The following is a 24704-nucleotide window of genomic DNA, read 5'->3' as shown; positions in this document are numbered from 1 at the left end:
AGTTGCTTTACAATTTTGTGTTAGTTTCTGCTGTACAACAAAGTGAATCTATCACACATATACCTACATCTGCTCCCTCTTGGACCTCCCACTCCCTGTCCCATCCTACCTATCTAAGTCATCATAGAGCTGAGTTCCCTGCTCTATACAGCAGGTTCCCACTATCTACCTATTTTACATACTGTAGTGTATATATGTCAGTCTCAATCTCCCAATTCATCCCACCCCTCTGCCCCGCTTTGTCTACGTGTCTGTTCTCTATGTCTGCATTTCTATTCCTGCCTTGCAAATATTCATCTATACCATTTTTCTAGATTTCACATATATACATTTAGTATGCATTATTTGTTTTTCTTATGCCCATGTTTCTTACATGAAGGGAAAAATAAGACAGTGTTGGCATATATTTAATATTTTTGGAAACTGTATTGTTTTTTTCTGTAAATATTTTTTAAACCTGAAGGCGCAGGGATTGTCTCATGTAGATGTGAAAAAACAAAATCAGGTCTTGTTATATGAATACAGTCAAAGTTTACCCAATGCTACTTCATTAGTAAGAAATGCAAATGGCCCTACAGAGCTTATGAGTATAAAATGGAATTTTAAAAGTATTAGCAAGGATTAAGGTTTTTGTAGTCATCATTTGATTAACCTGTTCTGATAGAACAGGAAAGGAAGGAAAATTCGGTAGTGCCATAAAATCTCTTCACAGAATGTCTGCGTACTTTCTCCTCTCTCACACTTCTTCCCAGCCTAACCAAAATTAGCCTTTTCTCCTTCCACGCCCATGAAATGTCACTGAATTGCTCTTTTCCACAGAATATGTCAGTGTCCGACTTACTCCACATACTGCAGCACCTTAGTGTTGCCTTTTTCCCTGTTTCGCACACACACACTCACATGCATTTTGTCATGAATACATATTCATTCAGCTGCCTGTGAAACATCTTTTTACATGTCAATATTTATCTCTAACTCATATGCCCAAACCTCCTCCACTGGTCACCTTCCCAGGGATTGGCCACCCTACTTGCTACTCTGTGAATGACTTGGCCCTGGGCTCCCCAGCCGCTGAGGTGGAACACCTATGGGGCTTCATTTCTCCTCTTTTCCTCAGTTTCTCCCTCATTGTTGATCAACAGTGTCCATCAAACTCCCTTTTTTACACCACTGTTCACTGCCTTATCCTCATCCTCCTGGCCTCAGCTCTGTTCTGAGGCCCAGAGTCTGCCTGGGCCCAGGTGAGAGTTACCTGACCTGCTTTGGCTGCTCCCCCCTCGGCCCTGTCCCCTCACACACTTCTCCACATGCTCAAAAACATAGACATACATGTGGACAAGATGTGCTTCATTGCTTCAAATCTTGTAAAGAAATCTCTTATAGGAAGGGTCCAAATTTCAAAATACTTAACATATTAGAGTAGACAAAAATTGCTATTTAAAGCCACCCTTGTCTTTTATAAGAGGAATTCTTCCTAAAAGAAAAAGGCCCATAGGATAGAGGCCCTGCACGGGTGTGGGGCTGCTATTCTTAGACCCTACTGCTGGCTCTGGGATTCCACTGAGCATCTCACATTGCAAGACTTGAGATGGGAGCCACCTCTTTCCTCTCCCTGGCCAGGTAAACACACAAATAAGAGTTTTACATCTGATCTCATTCCACCCTCACAACAGTCCTATGATGGTGTTATAACATTGCCTGCTTGCAAGCAGAGAAAACTAAGGAAAGAGGTGACCTCTCAGGGGATGGTGTTGGCAAGTGGAGAAGCTAGTGTGTGTTGGCAAGTGGAGAAGCTAGTGTGTGCTGGCTCACTTCAGTCATCCCAGGCTCTTTGCAATCCCATGAACCATAATCCACTGGGCTCCTCTGTCTGTGGGATTTTTCAGGCAAGCATATTGAAATGGGTTGCCATGCCCTTCTCCCAGGGGTCTTCTTGACCCAGGGATCGAACCCACATCTCATGCATCTCCTGCATTATTGGTGGGTTCTTTAGCTGATGAGCCATGTGAGAAGGCCAGGAGAAGCTAGGGTGGAAAGCAGAGCTTCTGCTGTAACCAGCGTCCTTTTCTATCCTCCAGGCCTTGTGTGCTTCTTACAGAGAGTGGCTGTCTCATGAGTGGAAGCTGTGTTGCCCATGTTTATCTAACATCTCCAGACAGAGCCAGAAAAAAACCCAGTCGTGAGTCCTTGAGCTGTCCTCCTGGGTCTCAGGCTGACTCTCCCATTCTGTTCACACAGGCTTTCTCCACACAAGATACACTTCAATTGATTAGGTTTCAGTTCTCTAATTTGCAATCATTTTCTAGCCCTGCATTCTCTGAGATTACACATAGGTCACCTTGACAGGAATTCTTGGAGCCCACAAACTCTTTGGTGACACATTTAGCAAGCAATCTTCTGGTTTATCGCTAGCTGGCAGACCCAGCCCCAACCATGACAGTATGAGTTTTACCGGTGAAATTTCAGAGAGCAGTCCAGTTCTAGGGAGAGAGGTCTTCAGTGCTCTTTCCTCATTTTACTTACAGTATGATGGATGAGTGATATATTTGATTACTCTGATACACTAATTCATTTTCTTATTTTATTGCATATAGGTATGCACAGTTTTTGTAGAAGTTAATTAAAGTAGTTAACTAATGACAACCTACTGTACAGCACAGGAAACTCTACTCAATGCTCTGTGATGACCAAAATGGGAAGGAAATCCAAAAAAGAGGGGATATATATATGTGTGTTCATTCATCTTGCTGTAGAAACTAACACAACATTGTAAAAAAGAAAAAAACTATACTCCAATGAAAATTTAAAACAAACAAAAAGAAGTTAGTCTAAATTCTATAAATTGATATTGCCTCTTAGTTTAAGATGCTGTAAAAGTAATAAAATAATAATAAAACCAATGACTAACACATTTTTGAGAACTAAATATCTGGTAGATCTGCTAGATGAGTAAATTCATGCCAACTCAACCAGCACTCCCCAGATATGGGCATTCTTTTCTTCTGTTTCTTTGCATTTCCTTAAATCAAATAAGAACCTGAAACTCAGAGAGGCTAAATGATAGTAAGTGACAAATTCAAGACTTGATCATCCCATTACAAAATAAAATATGATATAGAGATACATTACAGTTCAGATACAGACAATGAGGGTGCAGCCAGAATAAGTAGCCACATTTGTGTGTTCTGTGTATTTATTACATATATTACTTTGTAATATTTTCACTAAAAATCTATGACAGATTTACAAAAGAGAGAAAATTAATTCTTCCTTTTCTCCTTCTCCTTACTCTCTCCTCTTTCTCCTCCTTCTTCTTAATAATGAAGACTTTTTGAAAACAAGGCCAAGACACTGGGGTTTATTTGTAAATAGCATGAATGTCACTTGGAGCACCAACAGGCACAGTAGAAATGACAAAAAAAAAAAAAAAGAAAGGAGGGTCCAACATCACCAGGGTCCTGTCAGAGCTGTCCACACCTGGCAAAAGGTTTTAGAAACTTCTGAGTAAAAAGAGGTTGCAACTAATGTCTCCCTGTGTGGCTCTGTTTTTTTTTTTTTTTTTTACTTTTTATTTTTTTATTTTGTATTAGACTATAGCCAATTGAAAATGTTGTGATAGTTCCATGTTGTCAGCAAAGGGACTGAGCCATACATATGCATGTACCCATTCTCCCCCAAACTCCCCTCTCATCCAGGCTGCCACATAACAGTGAGCAAAGTTCCCTGTGCTACACAATAGGTCCTTGTTGATTATCCATTTTAAATATAGCAGTGTGTACCTGTCCATTCCCAGCTCCCTAACTATTCCTTTTCCCCATCCTTCTCCCTGGCAATCATAAGTTGGGTCAACTGAAGTGTCTGTGTGGCACTGTTTTGATGCAAATGAATTCTGCAGATCTAGTGAGTTCTGTGGTAAAGCCACCTGCTCACCCCAGGGTCAGGGAGGCCAGCTCTGAACTAATAATACCTTTGTGGTCTGTATAAAGTCCAAAGTCCCTTCCACAATTTGGCTACATCTATCAAAGTAAAAAAGTGGATGATTTAACAATCCTACACTAGAAAGCTATGAAATAGAAATACTAATAATTAAAAATTTTTTAAAATGTATGTCAAGACTAAGAAATATTCATTGCAACACTTTTTCTAATACTAAAATATCATTTACAAATAAAATATTTATAATTTTATGACAAGCTATAAGCTATGATATAACTCTACAGCCATTAAAATGGACAGGATGCATTCATGCTTATGCTTATTTAAAGATGCTAAGTCAAAGCTCTCTGAGATATATTTCATGTAGAAAGAAAGTTGCAGAATGATATGTTTTGTATTAAAACAGTGAAAAATGAATAAACTTTAATATTCATAAATATGACAAATACATAAGAAGATATTTATATGTAGATGTACCCTACATATGGGCTTCCCTTGTGGCGCAGACCATAAAGAATCTGCCTGCAGGGCAGGAAACCAGGGTTTGATCCTTGGGTAAGGAAGATCCTCTGGGGAAGGGAATGGCTACCCACTCCAGTATTCTTATCTGGAGAATTCCATGGACAGAAGAGCCTAGTGGACTACAGTTAATGGGGTAGCAAAAAGTCGGATGTGACTGAGCAACTAACACTTTCACTTTCACATTTTCACAGAACATGCTCCACTATTACTATCTCAAGGTAATATGTAAAATGTTAAAATTGTACATATTAGGTATAATAAAATAATTCCTAGTGATAATAAAGAAGGAGCTTCTTTTTTATTTACTATTTCTGCAATATTTGAATTTTTATAATAAGGATATAATAAACATATTTATATTGTGATTTTTAAAAACTTCTAAATTTTAAAAATCAGAAAAATTATTCTCCTCACACATTGCTAAGTGAGTCAAAACTGACAGCTATAAGCAAACTTAAAGAATGTCCAAAAAAGTAAGCAGCTCATCTAATTTTATTCTGAGTAAGAGCTAATTTTAGGTGAGTAATGCCATATACTTAGTGATGAGTCAGCACATTAAAATAGAAGCCAAAGACTCATTGCACTAAGTAGAAATATAATATTTTGGTATACAGTAATGGCCCACATCAAAATGTTGTATAAAATTTACTAAAGAAATGTACATTTTTAACCTTGACATTGACTTTGAGTTCTTTGGATACTCACAGTTCTGCAATTACCGAAGAAATATGACTCTACATAAAATCTAGAGATGATGAAGTTGTACAGGTTGACAGGTAACTGAGGCAATAGAAGCCTCAGTCTACATCTTTGATCTTTATAATTGTAAAAAAAAAAAAAAGAAGAAGAAGCATATCTCATAGCTATGTTTTGTTTCCTAGAACCAGTAGGTCTTAAATTGCCTATTAGATATTTTGAAATTAGATGTTATTAATAGGATGGTAGCATCATTGATGGAGAAGGCAATGGCACCCCACTCCAGTATTCTTGCCTGGAGAATCCCATGGACGGAGGAGCCTGGTAGGCTGCAGTCCATGGGGTTGCGAAGAGTCAGACACACTGAGCGACTTCACTTTCACTTTTCACTTCCATGCATTGGAGAAGGAACTGGCAACCCACTCCAGTGTTCTTGCCTGGAGAATCCCAGGGACAGCGGAGCCTGGTGGGCTGCAGTCTATGGGGTTGCACAGAGTTGTACACGACTGAAGTGACTTAGCAGCAGCAGCAGCAGCATCATTGAATAAAAAATACAAAAACAAAAATATCGCTTAATGCTACCCTTGGCAAAGTATTAACTATTGTACTCCATCTAGATTTCTATAAAGTGGTGATGTGATATGTTAGTTTTAAAATATCAATCCCTGATTATAAGTTGTGCTTTCCCATTTTTGTATTTTTCCTTTTATTCCTCAGTGTGTGATGCCTTCTTTCATCTCCTATGAGATACACAGCAAGACACTTTATTTAAAAACAATCTGAAACCCAGTCATAGGATTGTTAGTGTAAACAAGTCAATATCAAGTTGCCCCAGTATATATGCTTTCAGTGACAATTTACGGAATAAAAGAGCAGAACATAACCAGCAAGGAGAAGGCATATTTGTCCAGGATGAGAGTATGGGGAGAAAGGAAAAAAAAAAAAAAACTCATGGATTAATTAATTCACTCAGAAGTTAACGTATGAATAACTTACCGTGTGCCTAGCACACTTTTTCCAATCCAAGGCTCTGGCTCTGGTTGTATTGCTCGATGCACATGGAAATCGAGGACTGAGAGAGTAAAAACCCTGCAAACCCTAATAATCACTGGAAAAGCTCATAAACAGATCTATGAATAAAACACTTCCTCCAGTAGAGATTGTACAATATTATTTTTTTTAAATAAGAAATAGAGCCTTTATTTTCCAGATTTCAGAATTCCTGCCCCATCTCATGACACTACCTAGTTTGAAGCACCATCGCTGCACTGAGGGTGGGAATCCCAGAGGTAGTGGTTTTGGGGAAATCAAAAGGGGTCTGAAAGGTCAAAGAATAGCCTATATGAAGAAACAGCAAAACCATAAACCCTTGGATGTAACCAGCATCATTTTCCCCAAGGCAATTGTCTCATTAAGTCTCCAAGGAAAGGAGTGAAGGGCCCTTGTGAAGGTCAAGGTTCTGGGACTGGATTAGACCTGTCTTTACAAAGAAAACAGCTCAAGGCAAATGTATAAAAATATAGCTTTGGGAGTGGCATGACCACTTCTGACTATGCTTTGATAGCTGAGAGAAAATCTGCCGCAAAAAAGTTTAAACTTTGAGTAAATATTTCTGGTGAGAGAATAAAAGGTGGGTAACAGTCAACACTGCAGTAAATATCTGTTAATCCTTGAATGATCATAGCCCAATTTTCAAAAAGACAGAGAGGTAAAAATGCCTTTACTGGAAGTCACTCACCCATTATTCATTCATGGCTTCAGCACCATTTATTAGATAATTTCTTGGTGGCAGAGAAGTGCAATCAAGGGCTAACAGTGATTTGAAGCTCCAGGATACCACACACTGAGTAAAAACAAATAACCTAAATATCCTGCTTTAAAAAGAAAAAAGAACAATAGATTTCCTTTTTTCGATGATCAGATGACCAGAATATAAACTTTATACCATTTTTTCTTTCTATTCTGTGCCATGTCATTTATACAAGGGAGAAGTAAATACAAGAGGCAAAGAGCAGAGCGACTGAAAATCACATAAAATATCTACGCTTGCTTATGAATAAATTCAAGTATGTCCTGCTGTTAAAAAAGAGAGCTTCATCTTAGTTCTACCTGGTTGATTGGATGAGAAAATTTTTCATCCAGGTCCAGGGCCATCAAGAGGAGGCACAATTTGGACCATCTTTCTGCTCCTCCATCTCACCACCCAACATTGTTTTTATTCTTCTACAACCATCCTTTGTGTCCCAATTTGTTCCCTTCCACCCAGATGACTGTTTTTCCACTTCCAAACACTGTCTTGTGAGATCTCCAGGCATGAGCTGTTTGGCAACCTCCCTTCCTGCTCTCAGCAGCCCATTCGTCTGAAGTTATTAAGTCAGAAAACACCTGACTGAGAGGAGGTCTAGGGGCTGAGTCATTCTATTGAAGAGAAGTTCCTGTGCAAACAATCATTCACTGTGAGACTGTTATTCATTACAAGTTTTCTCATTTCTTTCTTTCTTCATTTTTAGTTCTTCGACAGGGATGGAAACCCCTGCAGAAATCAGCTCTATAGTACACCTGTTCAGAAGTCTCTTTGATGCTTCCCTTTATTCAAAGGATCATGTTTGGGGTGTTTTCTCCCTCCACTCTCATCCATCTTCGGAGCTGCTTTACTTTCATCTATACCCAGAGCATACTCATTTTTTCTTATTTACTTGGCACCCATCAAACCTCATCAAAGGAAATCAACCCTGAATATTTATGGGAAGGACAGATGCTGAAACTAGAATACTTTGGCCACCCGGTGCAAAGAGCCGACTCATTGAAATAGACTCTGATGCTGGTAAAGATTGAAAGCAGGAGAGGAGGATGACAGAGGATGAGATGGCTGGATGGCACCACTGACTCAATGGAAATGAGTTTGAGCAAACTGCAGAAGATGGTGAGGGACAGGGAATCCTGGCGTGCTGCAATCCATGTGGTTGCAAAGAGTCTGACACAACTTAATGACCAGACAACAACAACATTGAAATATATGATAGCAAGTAACTCAGTTACAGAGGTTGCTCAAAACAGAATAAAATATTATCAATTACTAGAGTCTTGGAAGACAACTGAGGCTCTACTTGGCTTAGCAGAGAGCAAAATACACCCTGCAGTGATTATGATTAGAGATGCCCTGGGAGAGGTCTCTTTGGCATCCTCACTGGCTGCTATGCAAAATGCAAACTTAGTAACTCCTTGGATGCAGTCAGCAAGGAGCTGGCTTGGACTCAGCTGGAATTTCCTACTCTATCCCCTTAGACATGTGACTTTATCCAAGACACTTAGCATTTCAGAGCCTTGATTTCCTTTTCTGGAGCAAAGAGTTAATAAAACCAGCCTCAAGTGTTGAGATAATTACATGAGATATAGCGTATACAATGCTAAGAAGACTTCAGTATATGAGACTTTTCCCCCTTTTCTTTAATTTTTAATTTAATTTTGTTTTATGAAACTTTAAAAAATCAACTTTGATCCATGAAGCAGGGCACCCAAAACCAGTGCTCTGAGTCAACCTAGAGGTAGAGGGTGGGGAGGGAGGTGAAAGGGGGTTCAGGATGGGGGGACAAATTCATGTTGATGTATCACAAAAACCATCATAGTACTATAAAGTAATTATCCTCCAATGAAATAAATATAAAAATTATTGAAATATAGTTGATTTACAATGTTGTGTTACTTTTAGTTGTTCAGTTCAGTTCAATTCAGTAACTCAGTCGTGTCCGAATCTTTGCAACTCCATGAATCACAGCACGCTAGGCCTCCCTGTCCATCACCAACTCCCGGAGTTCACTCAAACTCAGGTCTATTGAGTCGGTGATGCCCTCCAGCCCTCTCATCCTCTGTCGTCCCCTTTTCCTCCTGCTCCCAACCCCTCTCAGCATCAGGGTCTTTTCCAATGCGTCAACTCTTCGCATGAGGTGGCCAAAGTACTGGAGTTTCAGTTTTAGCATCAGTCCTTCCAGTGAACACCCAGGACTGATCTCCTTTAGGGTGGACTGGTTGGATCTCCTTGCAGTCCAAGGGACTCTCAAGAGTCTTCTCCAACACCACAGTTCAAAAGCATCAATTATTCGGTGCTCAGCTTTCTTCACAGTCCAACTCTCACATCCATACATGACCACTGGAAAAACCATAGCCTTGACTAGAAGGACCTCTGTTGGCAAAGTAATATCTCTGCTTTTCAATATGCTCTCTAGGTTGGTCATAACTTTCCTTCCAAGGAGTAAGCATCTTTTAATTTCATGGCTGCAATCACCATTGCAGTGATTTTGGAGCCCAAGAAAATAAAGTCAGCCACTGTTTCCACTGTTTCCCCATCTATTTGTCATGAAGTGCTGGGCCCAGATGCCATGATCTTAGTTTTCTGAATGTTGAGCTTTAAGCCAACTTTTTCACTCTCCTCTTTCACTTTCATCAAAAGGCTTTTTAGTTGTACAGCAAAGTAATTCAGTGATATACAGATAGACAGACAGATAGATAGATAGATATAGATATCCTTTTTTAGATTTGTTTCCGCTATAGTTTATCCAGAGTATCCTTTTCCTTTATAAGTTATTACAGAGTATAGTTCACTGTACTATATAGTAGGTCCTTGCTGATTATTTATTTTATATATGGTAGTGTGTATATGTTAATTCCAGACTGGTAATTTATCCCTCTACCACCTTTCCCCTTTGGTAACCATAAGTTTGTTTTCTAGATCTGTGAGTCTGTTTCTCTTTATAAATAAAGTTATTTGTACCTTTTTGTGTTTTTTTTTTTTCCAGATTCCACATATAGACAATATCCTATGATATTTGTCTTTCTCTGACACTTGACATTTTTGAGAGACAACTAGGACTTGTAATATATCAATGTTCTATCTACTAAATGCTATAGTAGCCCAAGTCAGAATTCTGACTAACTACCAAGAGCAGAAACTTAAGGGACGCTTATCAGGTAAATATGTTTGAGCTTTCTTAGAAGCACTCAGACACCAAAAGGAACATGCCTGTCAGAAACAAAAATTTGAAATGCAAGGAAAGCCGAATCGACCACATGTTATCTAAGAATCAGGTTGGAGGAATGTTAAAGAAAATGATTATTCGCCAATGGTGTTAGATTTTGTACTTTAAATAATAATGAACACATTTCAAAAAGGCTATGCCAGGTTTCATTCTGAGTGTATATTCCATGTCCACAATCCATGTTACAGACAAAGCTGTTTCATTGTTATTTTCCATACAAGGAGCTTCATGATCTGGATTTGACCTTCTTCCGTGTCTACATAGCGTGTAAACTGCACACATGAAAACTGCAAAAACTACAGTGAGATACTTGTATTTTGAAGAAGTAGCTATTTTTATATTACTTACATTTCTGTGTCTGAATAAATGGCAGCACTTAAGTATACTATACTACCTTTAGTTACTTCTTCTGGTTCTTCAAAACTTACCTATACTTTTCCTTGAAATCAACATATCCCAACTCAAGTGCACCCTAGGTCTGACAAACCTGTGCTTATATGTATAATCAAACTTATCACACTAATGCATTTATTGCTAAATAGTTAGCCTCTACTATTCCACTGCCCTGAAAGTTCCTCAAGGGTGAGAATTATATGCCCCTGGCTTTCTCTGTACAACAGACTATCAAACTGCCCAGAGTAGGTATTCTTTCTACAAATGATTTAAGAGTAAATGTCAGATGGAATAGTATGCACAGTTGCCTATATAATAAATTATTTCCCAGAATCACTGATGACAGATTATATCTTGTCCTAAGAAAATGAAATCTAGAAGAGTTAAATCAGAATCTTTTGGGACTTGCCTGGTAATCCAGTGGTTAAGACTCTGTTTCCAAAGCTGGGGACACAGGTTCATTAACTGGTCAGGGAACTAAGATCCTACATGCCACAGGGCCAAAAAATTTAGAATCTATTCTCTTATGAGAATGATAGAAGGAAATTTCTAATTTCACCTGGGTTGGAAAAGTGAATCAGAAAGCTAATTTGGGTAAGAATTTCATTTAGTATATAGTGATTTACTATATTGCAACCCCTAGATAATATTGTCACTTAACAATGTTACCTATCACATCCTGAAAGGTTCTTAGTATTTTATATACTATATCCTGTATGATCTATATATGAGATGCTCAACATAACTCTAGGACATCCATGGGTGAAGTGGGCATCTTTACAGAGGTACAGTCAGATCATTTCTCTTGATCCTTCATAGGTTAATTGTTGAACAAAACCTACATCTAAAATTAAATGTTTATGCTCTAATCAAGGTTACTTGCTAAATAAAATGACACATGATGAAGCTTTCCCCCTGGCTTTAAAAGGACAGTAAAAGGTTATGAAATATGCCATAACCTAAGTTGCTGGAGGTATGATGGCTCCAGAGTTGAGAAAAAGTGTTCCTGATCACAGTCTTGATGATGAAGTTATGCCAAGAGGAGGGCTTCAAAGGTTAGCGATCAAGTGAGAAAGTCAAAGAAGGGAGACTCCGGAATGACAGTAGATGAGATGATTGATGGAAAGTCCTGGAGAAGGGAGGGTAGAGGCACTTCAATACTTGATAGTCTAATTTTCCACTTTTAAGTGGTGTGATGTGATTCTCTTCCTCAGTGTTTACTAAATTAAGTCCAGCTCTGGTCATTTGTTCCCTAGCAAGGGAAGGCACTAAGGCAGCATTCAGTATGGGAAGGGCTTCACCAAAGGAAAAAGTGAGCGAAGATTAAGTGTTCAATCAAAAAAAAAAAAAAGAAAATTGAAGGCACTCAGGAGAAACACTTTCCCTTCTCAATGACTCTTTACATTCTAACCCCCCTTATCATCTTCTCTGATGATACAGAATAAAACGAAGGTGTTTGCATGTAAGTCTATAAATTCATATGTTTCTAATGTCAGCACACAGCAAAAGGAAGTTAAAGAATCAAAATATAATGAGTGAATCAAACTGCTGGTTGCAGAGGATTTTGATTATGTTTTCCTGGCCACACAATCATGTCACTTTTTCACATGTCTCTCAAGCTTGTAGTTGTCATTTGGGGATCACTTCTCCTCAAAAGTCTATTACATTCATCTATTCAGCTAGCTACCATCAACTTCTACTGTACAAAGGGTAAGACTTTGGGGAAGTAATGTTAAAAGAGACCCCATATTCAAAAAGAAGAAGAGTTATTTTTTATTTGCAGATCTATAAGATGAGATAGAAGGCTCTGCAGGAAAGATCAGAGTCCCCAAAGAATGGAGACATCCAGTTAACTTTATCTTATTTGCCATGTTAGGAGAAGGAACCCAGGTCACATGACTCAGGCCCCAAGCAGCCTAAAACATTCCAAAGCCATGGACCATTTCGTGGAGCCTGATGGAGCCATATGTTTGATCTTTTCTTACTGAACTAAGGTTTAAAGCAGACCTAAAATTTTATCTGAAACGGTCCTTGGTGTTATCAACTAAAACAGTGAAAGAAAAACACTTAAAAGTCATTTCCACTAAGTTGGGAGCAGTTTGACACAGGAATTCTTAACTATACTTGAGCAGTACTTGATGAAACAAGTGCAATTTACAAAATCAAAACCAAAGAAGGTCTTAAATTTTTCAAAACCAAACTGTCTTTGGAAATGTTCTGTGCATATTTTCACCATCACTACAGCGAAAAAAACAAGCAATTAACCAGGAGGGCAAAGGAAAAGTAGACGTCATGGCCATGAGAACTAAAAACTAAATTTATCTACAAAAGTAACTTGGTGTTGGGGAGTTCAAATTCTGGATCTCCCTTTTAGTAGATGAGTGAGAAAATAATTTAATTTCTCTGTAATCTACATTCCTCAACCATAAGATGTCAAAGTGAGAAGATCATAAAAAAAATAATAGGTTTTCTTTCTTTGTCAAATTTATGGTTACTGAAGAGGAAAGGGGGAAAGGATAAATTAGGAGTTAACAGATATATTAACAGAGTCTGTTATGATTAACAGATACACACCACTATATATAAAATAGATTAACAATAAAGACTTACTGTATAGTACAGGGAACTCTACTCAGTATTCTGTAATATCTTTGTCAAATTTATGGTTACCAAAAGGGAAAGGGGGGAAGGGATAAATTAAGAGTTTTGGATTAATAGATACACACTATTATATATAAAATGGGCAACCAATAAATAACTAGTGCATAGCTCAGGGAACTCTACTCAGTATCCTGTAATAACCTGAATGAAAAAGAACCTGAAAAATAATAGCTATATGTATATGTATAATGGGGCTTTTCCTTGTTGGCTCAGCTGGTAAAGAATCCACCGGCAATGCGGGATACCTGGGTTCGATCGATCCCTGGGTTGGGAAGATCCCCTGGAGAAAGGAACAGCTACCACCTCTAGTATTCTGGCCTGGAGAATTCCATGGACTACATAGCCCATGGGGTCACAAAGAGTCAGACACAATTGAGTAACGTTCAAAAAATATATATATGTATGCATAACTCTATCACTTTGCTATACACTTGAAACTAACACAACATTGTAGATCAAGTGCACTCCAATATAATTTTTTTAATCAAAAAAAGGATCTACTGTATATCACAGGAAACTATAGTCAATAACTTGTAATAATCTATAAGGAAATGGAATCTGAAAAAGATGTATGTGTGTGTATGTATGCCTGTTTGTACTGTACACCTGAAACTACCACTACATTTTAAACCAACTGTACTTTGATTAAAAATACAAAAGAATTAATGGGTTGTTATGAAGGTTGAATTGATGTTCAATAAGTATAAATTCTCTATTTTTACTGGCAATAATAGGGTTGGCTGGTGGCTGGGTCATTCATCAGTGAGACAATGCAACAATAAAGAAACAGTCTGTGTAATTACACATCCCTATTTCCCATATTTTTTTTTCCAAAACCTATATTCTACACATTATAGAAATGCCAGCTAAATGCAAAGCTAAATATTACATTTCATTCTTACGTTGAAAATGGAATGTTGAGAATATAAGATGATGGTGTTGCCACATGCTTTACGTTACAAACTTTAGTAATAGCCCTGAAAGTACTAGGACTGGCAATTTCCAGGGTTAAGAACGATCGCCATCATTAAGAAGCCTTAGTTCATATGGAATTTCTCATTCATGTTCCTTTATTTTATGGGATATTTTATGCATCTTTTAGTGGGCTTCCTCCACAAGTGCAGAGAGATCTGCGTTTGCATTACCATTCATCCTTGTCAGCATCACAGTTGCAAAAGTGTCGAATGTCCAGACAGCTCTCATCCAGGCCACAATCGCATTGCTGAACTCCAGGAGGCACGCCTCCCCAGTAGGGTTGCCTTTCATTGGACCGCCCAATCCACCAAGTCAATGGAGTTCCGTCTGAAAGACAAGATGCTTCACAAGTCAGAATGGAGCAAGCTTGACATAGCACAGAGGGTGTCACAGAAACTGAGATGAAAATGTCTTGAAGAATATATGTACATTGTATGTACATGTATACAAATTATTTTCATGAAAGTATTTATATAAATATTTGTGTATAGATAGCTATGTGTACACACACACACACACACACACACACACATATACAGAGAGGCAAGGAAAGAGAGAAAGAAAGAGATAGGAAAAAGAAGAAAAAAGGAAGGAAAAGGGGGAAGAAAGAACAGAAGAAAAGCAAGCAAGGAAGGAAGAGAGCAAAGAATATATATATACACACACACACACACACTCACACATATCTCCCTCCCTCCCTGTCTTTCTTCCTCTTTCCCTTCCATTTTTCCCTCCCCTTTCTTTCTTCCTTTTTTTTTTCTTTTTTCCTATCTCTTTTTCTCCTTCCTCTTTCTTGCTCTCTCTCTATATATATATATTTATATATATATATATACACATATATATATACAGAAAGAGATATATTCATACCCATATATATATATATATACACTTTTGTGAAAAATATCTCTAGAGAAGAATATTGAGTTCTCACAATGTTCAGATGCAGAGTCACAAGCTCAAATGCTAATCAAATCTGGCAGGCATATCACAATTGAGTACACTGAGCTAGATTTTAGACCAACAAAATTGAATATATACAAAAATCAATTTTCTTTTAAAGTTACAAAAGGATAAACAATAGCATGAGGGCCAAAATTACCCTGATCTTAGTTCTCAGTGGGGAGGGGTACACATGGAAGTCAGGAAGGGAATGTTGGCTCAGAGGACAAGATGGCTCTGTTTTACCCCCCCACTGATTTCTGTTATGACAAAGACTAGCTCCAAAGTTATCATATCTTTTGATTTTGTTTAAAAAGTCATAATATTTCAAGTACAAAGATTTGGACAAAAAATATCATGAAAGGAAATACTGCATGGGTCAGTGAAATCCCTTTGTATTTCATATTTAACCCATACAAAGCTAGTATGTAACCTCTAATTTGTGGTTTATGTAATTAATAGAAAACTTTTTTTGAGTCTTGTCCCTCTCATTTTTTTCTTTGCAAAGTTTAGTTTAGTAATCTATGTTGAAGTTATCCTCTATAATTAAAAATATTTACAGATAAAAATATTATCCAGAAGATGATAATACATCCAAAACAACAGATATATATAGGCAGAGATGTACGTGTTATATACCTTAGGTTGAAAGAGGTTAAGCTTTGATTCTTTTGGGGAATGGCTGATCTGTTTCTGTTTGGCATACAATAGGCACTCAATACGTATTTATCTTTTGAAAATGAAAGAAACAATTATTAAAATCTATTTTCATGATTTATCATTTTAAACAGAATAATATATATCTGAGAATGATATTAGCTTAGAATTTTGCCTTGTCAAGATTTGATTTAATATACAACTCCTGATGTACAAATATATAATTTATAAATTATTCATGTATACAAATAGAAACAAGTTTCTCTGAATTGGTTTAACTGCAAATATCCTTATGGAAATCACTGAGGCAAAGAAGAAGAGAATGACAATCTAAAGCTTCCAAGAACCTGCAAGTAATGAGAAAAAGATAAAATGGGTACTATGAAAAGCAAATGCATCTTAGGGATGCTGAGTTGGGGAAAGACAGACTGAAGGACTGTCCTCACCTGAAAAATACTACTCTTCACTCTAAAATGTTTCAATTCCTATAGGTATACTCATGTGGATATATGGCAGAAACCAACACAATATTGTAAAGCAATTATCATTCAATTAAAAACAAATAAAAAAAAGAATTCTTGAGTTTCTATACTCATAGAACTGCTCTGAATAAAATTATGTACACAAGAAAAAATAAAATAAAATGTTTCAATTCCCTTTATTACCTTTTAAGTTAGAATTCCAGTTAGAGATGTCTGTTAACCACTGTCTTCTTTTTAAAGAATAATTCTAAATCAATTTTACTTTGTTCCAAATAGCTGTAAATCGCTGGACACTAGTTCAAATGAACTGCTTTGTTTCTGACCACAAGCTCAGATAAGCCATATTCAAGTGGGTTTATTTATAGCAAGAAGCATTTTCAGGCCTGGGGTAAGCTTAAGCGGATCATTCCAGTGTGTGAGTCCAGGTAACACAGGGGTAAAACGTGTGTTTAGACTTTCCTGGTGGTATAGTGGATAAGAATCATCCTGCCAATGCAGGGGACATGGGTTTGATCCCTAGTCCAGGAAGATTTCATATTCTGCAAGGCTACTAAGCCCATGGGCCACAACTACTGAGCTTGCATGCTGCAACTTCTGAAGCCTGTGTACCTAGAGCCTGTGCTCCCCAATAAGAGAAACACTCATAATGAGAAACCCATGGACAAAAATGAAGAGTAACTTCTGTTTGCAGGTACTCCTGTGTACAGCAATGATGACCCAGAGGAGCCAACAATAAAAACAAACCAAAAATAGTCTTGTGTTTGAATAGTTTTCCCAAGTTGACTTTAAGTACAAGAAATGGGAAGAAATCTCTCCACTTCTCTCTCTTGGCACTGTCCAAACCTCTCCTCCCTTGTGTAGAATCTTGATCATAGTGAAGTTCGATGTCATCATGGATTATTTTTATTTGTAAGTACACCAAGGTTGCAATCATATTAATAGTGTTATTATCAGTGGTTTTAGTTCTGAAAAACCATCTTGTACATGCAAGCTGGTGCAAATGTTGCCATCTAGTAGTTTCACTAGTTCTTATTCGGTACCTTATTCCCCTAGAGGTACCATTAGCATCCCAAGATTTTGTTTTGCTTGGAATCTATCAGTGTCTGTACCAGTGAAACTTGGAGTCCCCTCCTCATATCTGGAAATCATTATAAAATTTTCAAATTGTTTTGATTGATTGAATACCAATGAGCAAAAATTTAAAGATGGGAAACATAGGGAATAAAGACAAAACACACACACACAAATTTGAAATCAGGAGCTTAAAATTATGGTTTAATTTTGGGCTTCCCTTGTAGCTCAGTCAGTAAAGAATCTGCCTGCAATGCAGGAGACCTGGGTTCATTCCCTGAGTTGGGAAGATTTCCCCTGGAGAAGGAAATGGCAACCCACTACAGTATTCTTGCCTGGAGAATCCCATGGACAGAGGAGCCTGCCAGGCTACAGTCCATGGGGTCACAAGAGTCAGACACGATTTAGCAACTAAACTACCACCAATTATCTTCTTAGATGCCCCATGTTTGTGCTTATTCCCCTGTAGAGTACAAGTTGAAATACAACAAATGGAGAAACTGGGGATTAAAAAGGGTGACTGATTTGCCTTCATTCAAGGCCCTAATGATGTATTCAGGAAGAGAACTGGCACCCTTTCCGCACATTTTGGGCATTGAAAAGATTGAATTCACAGCATGTGATATCGTGGGGCTCTTGCAAGTGCTAAATATCCCTGCCTCATTGATGTCTTCATCTTGCTACTTGCTTTGGTCCCTGGAACAGGGGTGGGATGTGGTGAGAGGTGGGAGGGAGGTTCAAGATGGAGGAGACATATGTATACTTATCATGGATTCATGCTTATATATGACAGAAATCAACACAATATTGTATAACAATTATCCTCCAATTAGAAATATTTTTTTTAAAAACAATGAGGTTATATCAGCTTTGTGTCTAGACCTTAAGAAGCATGCATTTTCCCTCTGCTCCTGGGAGCAGGGTGTCTCTGACATGGCGGGAGAACATATTTGAGATGGTCACAGCCTCTCCAGGGGGACCTCAAGATGTTACATATGGAACACCTGTCCTATGTGACACTCAGACCTGTGAGCATAAGTACTGAGCATTGCATGCCACTGAGTTTGGCAACAGGCAGCATAGCATTATTATGACAATCATTGATAAAATGCAAATCAAATATCAACGACATTCAAAAATTCAGTTGGATGATGCGGAAGTAAACACAATGATCAACAATGGTCCTCCTTTCAATTGCAATTCGGTTGGCAACGTGAATAAAGAGGCACACAAGAGGATGAGGAAAATACAGAAAAAACATCAATTCTGTTATGGCCCAACTAATTTTCTATTTTCTGAATCATACATGGAAGCAGTCCGAGCAGACATTTTAGCAACTGCCCAGGAAGTACCTTTCTTTACTCTCAAATGATCCTTACTTGAACCTAATCTGGGTTTATTCCTAGTCCGTCCCAACTCAGTTCCAATTATTGGTAGCATAACCCTGACTCTCAGGCTGCTTTTGCCCCCTTCAAACATGATGCTTGGATCTTCCTGGCATTTAGAGAGTAGTTTCCCCCAATGGTCATCATTCTGTCTCTGCTCTTCTTGTTTCAATGCTCTCACTCATGCATTACTTTGAAGTTCTGCATAAAACTTTGGAGAAACTATTTCCATGGCCGATCACTGGCTGTCACCTGCCACAGCCTCCACCCATAGGTGATGTAAGAATTAAGCTTTATATATGTATATATGTATCTGTGATGGAGGTGGTATCCTGCGCTTCAGGCAGATTGTTTACCAACTGAGTCACCAGGGAAGCCACTGTATATGCACACATGTGTAAATATATATGATTTATAAAACAATAGGATTAAATAAAATGATATAAATTATTAGTGTGCATTACATTATATTATATATAACATTCCATTCAATTATTTCTTAAATCTATGCTGTAAACATCATGGGGAGATATCCTAATTATATAAAGTTCAATAGACTTTCACTGTCCCAAGGGGGCTCATAACATTTAGGGAAGAAGGTTATATACACAATTAATAGAAATGCAAGTCAAAATGAGTTTAGGGTCAAAATATAGCAATTAATAAAATGGTAGGAAAGTCCAGAAGAAGAAACCATGAATTCTGTCCAAGATTCCTGAAAAATGTTTCACATAAATTGTTTATGTTCATGAAAATAGAAATGATACCATTTGACTGGAGGCTTTGTGTTGTGGGAACTTCAGCAAATGGTACCACCAAAGAAAAAGATATGAATAACGGACACAAGGAAAGGAATCCAATTTTCCCTACAGCGTCATTAGGGAGCAACTGTTTGAAATAATGAGATTTCTGTACACACTAAAGATACGTTATTTCACTGATGGTATTTAAAGCATTTTGAGCTTAAAAATAAGAAGAAGGAGCCACCAAAGTCTTAAGGACAAATAGTTACAGTGATCACACCCAAACGTTTCATTTTATGATCAAAACATCAAAATGTTGATTTAGGAAAAAAAAATTCTGAAAACCAAAGTCTTTCACATTATCTTTCTTTCTAAAAAGAATGTAATTTATAAGGAAACATTTAGACAGAAAGAAAAACAATGTCCTCCATATCACAAAATAATGTTAGGCATTCATCAAAGTCAATGTTGGTCTTACCACGTGCTGGTCTGGATCATTAAATCAGAACATATGTCTAATAGTGTGATTAAGAGCTAGTCAGTGACATTAGAAATTAACATTTTTATAATATTGTTCAACATTCTTTTCTCCCTGCCTATTTAATTGAAGTGAGCCCCAAAAGGAGGGGGGTGCAGAAAAGATTAATGATACCACCTCTCAAAACAAATGATAAAAGTCATTTTGCTGAGGTCATTTCAACCTAAACTGAACAAACCTCTAGAATGTGCCATAGGGATCCTTCATGTTGAGGCAAAGAGGTAGACAAAATGATTCATTGAAATGATTCCATCTGCATTGTTTTAATTTTGTGGAAGAATATAATGACTCTTGGCATTTTGATAGTATATTTTATTGGGAGAGTTGTAATGAAGAATCCTAGCAAGGTTAAATGACTTATTCAAAGTCACATAGTCACTGAAGGCAAATCTGGATGAAAGGCTCTGAGTCCCTGAAACCCTCATGTCTCGAACAACTATCTTCCCAAAAACTCACAGACCTTCTGACTTTTTAATGTGCTAAAAACATATGAAGATAATGTGAGTCTTTCAGGGAAAAATGTCAGCTAGTGAAAATGGCAATTGTTATAAATTAATAAGAACTGATAGTACTAAATGAACACTGTATTATGGCAATGTGACCTTTACTTTGTTACACAATTTCTCTGATAGGACAAACTTGAAAGCAGTAGTTTCTAGAAGTGGGGTGACAAGAATGGTGGGGGATTTCTGTAAACACATCAAACTAATGTGAGAAGAAAGAAACCGTCATTGTGTTAAGACCCAAAGATTTGGGGAGAAGCTTATTTATTACTATAGTATGAGTTAACCAATAATGATCAACATACTAAATAATTAATGAATGGGAAACAAATTTAGAAAATAAGATAATGTCTACACATGCTCAGAAAGAGAGAATTGCAAGAAAAAAGAATCTGTATTAAGGCTCACGAAGTTTCCCTTGTGGCTCAGCTGCTAAAGAATCTGCCTGCAGTGAGGGAAACCTGGGTTTGATCCCTGGGTTATATGGGCGCAATAAAGGACAGAAATGGCATACACCTAACAGAAGCAGAAGATATTAAGAAGAGGTGGCAAGAATACACAGAAGAACTATACAAGATAACAATAATGGTGTGATAACTCATCTAGAGCCAGACATCCTAGAATGTGAAGTCAAGTGGGCTTTAGGAAGAATCACTACAAAAAAAGGTAGTCTAGGTGATGGAATTCGAGTTGAGCTATTTCAAATCCTAAAACATAGTGCTGTGAAAGGGCTGAACTCAATATGCCAGTAAATTTGGAATACTCAGCAGTGGCCAAAGGACTGGAAAAGGTCAGTTTTCATTCCAATCCCAAAGAAAGGCAATGTCAAAGAATGTTTAAACTACCATACAATTGCACTCATCTCACACACTAGTAAAGTAATGCTCAAAGTTCTCCAAGTCAGGCTTCAACAGTACATGAACCATGAACTTCTAGATGTTCAAGCTGGATTTTATAAAGACAGAGGAATCAGAGATCAAATTGCCCACATCTGTTTAATCATCAAAAAAAGCAAGAAAGTTCCAGAAAAGCATCTATTTCTGCTTTATTGACTATGCTAAAGCCTTTGATTGTGTGGATCACAACAAACTGTGGAACATTCTTAAAGATGGGAACACCAGATCACCTTACTTGCCTCCTGAGAAATCTGTATGCACGTCAAGAAGCAACAGTTAGAATCGGACATGGAACAACAGACTGGTTCCAAATTAGGAAAGGAGTATGTCAAGGCTGTATATTGTCACCCTGCTTATTTAACTTATACGCAGAGTACATCATGTGAAATGCCAGCCTGGAGGAAGCACAAGTTGGTATCAAGATTGCCAGGAGAAATATCAATAACCTCAGATATGCAGATGACATCGTCCTCATGGCAGAAAGTAAAGAACTAAAGAGCCTCTTGATGAAAGTGAAAGAGGAGAGTGAAAATGTTTGCTTAAAACTCAACATTCAGAAAACTAAGATCATGGCATCTGGTCCCATCTCTTCATGGCAAATAGATGGGGAAAGAATGAAAACACTGAGAGACTTTATTTTCTTGGGCTCCAAAATCACTGCAGATGGTGATTGCAGCCATGAAACTAAAAGACGTTTGCTCCTTGGAAGAAAAGCTATGACCAACCTAGACAGCATATTAAAAAGCAGAGACATTACTTTGCCAAGAAAGGTCTATCTAGTCAAAGCTATGGATTTTCCAGTAGTCATATAAAGAGTTGGACTATAAAGAAAGCTGAATGCCAAAGAATTGATGCTTTCGAACTGTGGTGTTGGGGAAAAAGCTTGAGAGTCCCTTGGACTGCAAAGAGATCAAACCAGTCCATCCACAGGAAATCAGTCCTGAATATTCATTGGAAGGACTGGTGCTGAAGCTGAAACTCCAATACTTTGGCCACCTGATGCCAAGAGCCAACTCATTGGAAAAGACCTTGATGCTGGGAAAGATTGAAGACAGGAGAAGAAGGGCAGAGGATGTAATGGTTGGACAGCATAACTGACTTGATGGACATGAGTTTGAGTAACTCTGGGAGTTGGTGATGGATAGGGAAACCTGGCGTGCTGCAGTCCATGGTGTCACAAAGAGTCGGACATGACTGAACTGAACTGAATTGAAGGCTCATGTGTCTGTTTTTTATTAATAGTCCTAATTTTTAAGAAATCTAGCACCAATTGAGCATTTAACTATTCCAGGCAGTTATATTCACTTCCTATATCCTAGTTCAATCAACTATCTAATTTTGCAGATGAGGAAACGGAGCTATTAGACAGATGATGCAATACTTGTCCAAGGTCACACAGGAGTCAGTGACAGACCTTTGCCAAAGCCACAGTGTTCTCTTGTAGGTGATTACAATATGCTCTTGTTCCATCCCATAAAAGGTATTTTTATAGCATGAAACAGGGTCTTCAACAGTCTCCATCAGATAATTTGTCCCTCTGATTAAAAATCCTCTAGTATTCTCATACATGTTCTTTCAGGTTTACTGTCTCTACCCAAATCTAGCTTCTCATGGGTTTTTACAGTGGCTGATCATGTTCTGTCATGTTCTGAAATTTGATCCTGAAATTAAATCTCATCTCTTCCCAGTTGACCTTATTTTAAAATACTGAGAAGTCACTCCATCATTTTCTCAGGTGTACTTATGACCACTTGAAATCATACTTTTGTTTGTTTGTTGTTCATTTGTTTAACATGGTCCTCATATGTCATTCAGTTCAGTTCAGTTCAGTTACTCAGTCATGTCTGACTGTTTGTGACCCCAGGAACCACAGCACACCAGGCCTCCCTATCCATCACCAACACCTGGAGTTCACACAGACTCACATCCGTCAAGTCAGTGATGCCATCCAGCCATCTCATCCTCTATCGTCCCCTTTTCCTCCTGCCCCCAATCCCTCCCAGCATCAGAGTCTCTTCCAATCAGTCAACTCTTTGCATGAGGTGGCCAAAGTACTGGAGTTTCAACTTTAGCATCATTCCTTCCAAAGAAATCCCAGGGCTGATCTCCTTCAGAATGGACTAGTTGGATCTCCTTGCAGTCCAAGGGACTCTCAAGAGTCTTCTCCAACACCACAGTTCAAAAGCATTAATTCTTTGGCACTCAGCTTTCTTCACAGTCTAACTCTCACATCCATACATGATTGTGGAAAGGGCTTTTAAGTCTTGTTCACTACTATATCTTCATCATGTAGAATGTTCCTGATTTGTGCAGAGAATTAAATAAATATTTGGTGAATCAAAAAATAACTAAATGCTATTAATAAAAAAGAAAAGAAATATCAGTATAGAAGGATTTCACACAAGTCATATAATTTTTTTTCAGAAACACATATGATTATGCTGCACTTAGTCTTTATAGAAATATATGTATCTTTGGCATTTTATGCCATCATTGAAGACATCAAGCATTTTGTGTCATTTTAGTGATAGACCCAGAGCATGACATCTATCATGCCTATAAATGTGCCAAATAAATGTGCCACAGAAAGAGATCACAGAACGTAAAAGTGTCCATGTATCAGTTCATTTGCATATTTAACAAAATGACATAAAATATCTGGACAAAACACTTGTCTGGTTAGAGTATAAAAATATAGAACAAATATAAACCTTGCCATTAGGATCCTCATAGTGTAGTAGATGAGAAAAAAAGTTAAAAATCACTCAATGCAAGTTAGAATAAAATAAATTTGAAGTAGAATTTTAAGCAACATATGAGAAGTCAAGAGAAAAAAAAAAAGGCTCATGTTTAGTGAAGAGGACAGTTGTGGAGAAAACTGCAAATTCATCCCTATATTGAATACACTTGCCATTTCTGTTTTCCAAACAGCAAAATAAATTAGTTTTCCATACCATTAGCCTTCATAACCAGGTTCACACTGCTTGTCATTTAGCTCTCCTAATGCCGAAGAATTAATGCTTTTGCACTGTGGTGTTGGAGAAGACTCTTGAGAGTCCCTTGGACTGCAAGGAGATCCAATCAGTCCATTCTGAAGGAGATCAGCCCTGGGATTTCTTTGGAAGGAATGATGCTGAAGCTGAAACTCCAGTACTTTGGCCACCTCATGCAAAGAGTTGACTCATTGGAAAAGACTCTGATGATGGGAAGGGTTGGGGGCAGGAGGAGAAGGGGATGACAGAGGATGAGATGGCTGGATGGCATCACTGAC

At 37.8% G+C, this 24704-nt stretch overlaps 1 protein-coding gene across 2 annotated transcripts in view; it reads right to left on the bottom strand.

Annotated features, from left to right (window-relative positions):
- The window catches only part of CNTNAP5 (contactin associated protein family member 5), a 1084456-nt gene that overhangs the window by 197109 nt on the left and 862643 nt on the right, over positions 1 to 24704 (bottom strand). For both annotated transcript variants that reach the window (XM_069579468.1, XM_069579469.1), the window contains exon 14: positions 14387 to 14543. In XM_069579468.1, coding sequence (XP_069435569.1) covers positions 14387 to 14543 — 157 coding nt within the window. The remainder of the gene's footprint in view (positions 1 to 14386; positions 14544 to 24704) is intronic.

The sequence above is a fragment of the Ovis canadensis genome, chromosome 2 (genome assembly GCF_042477335.2).
Source record: "Ovis canadensis isolate MfBH-ARS-UI-01 breed Bighorn chromosome 2, ARS-UI_OviCan_v2, whole genome shotgun sequence".
Taxonomy (NCBI): Eukaryota; Metazoa; Chordata; class Mammalia; order Artiodactyla; family Bovidae; genus Ovis; species Ovis canadensis.
The sequence above is the reverse complement of the archived record's forward strand: the minus strand, read 5'-3'. Positions and strand labels throughout refer to the sequence as shown.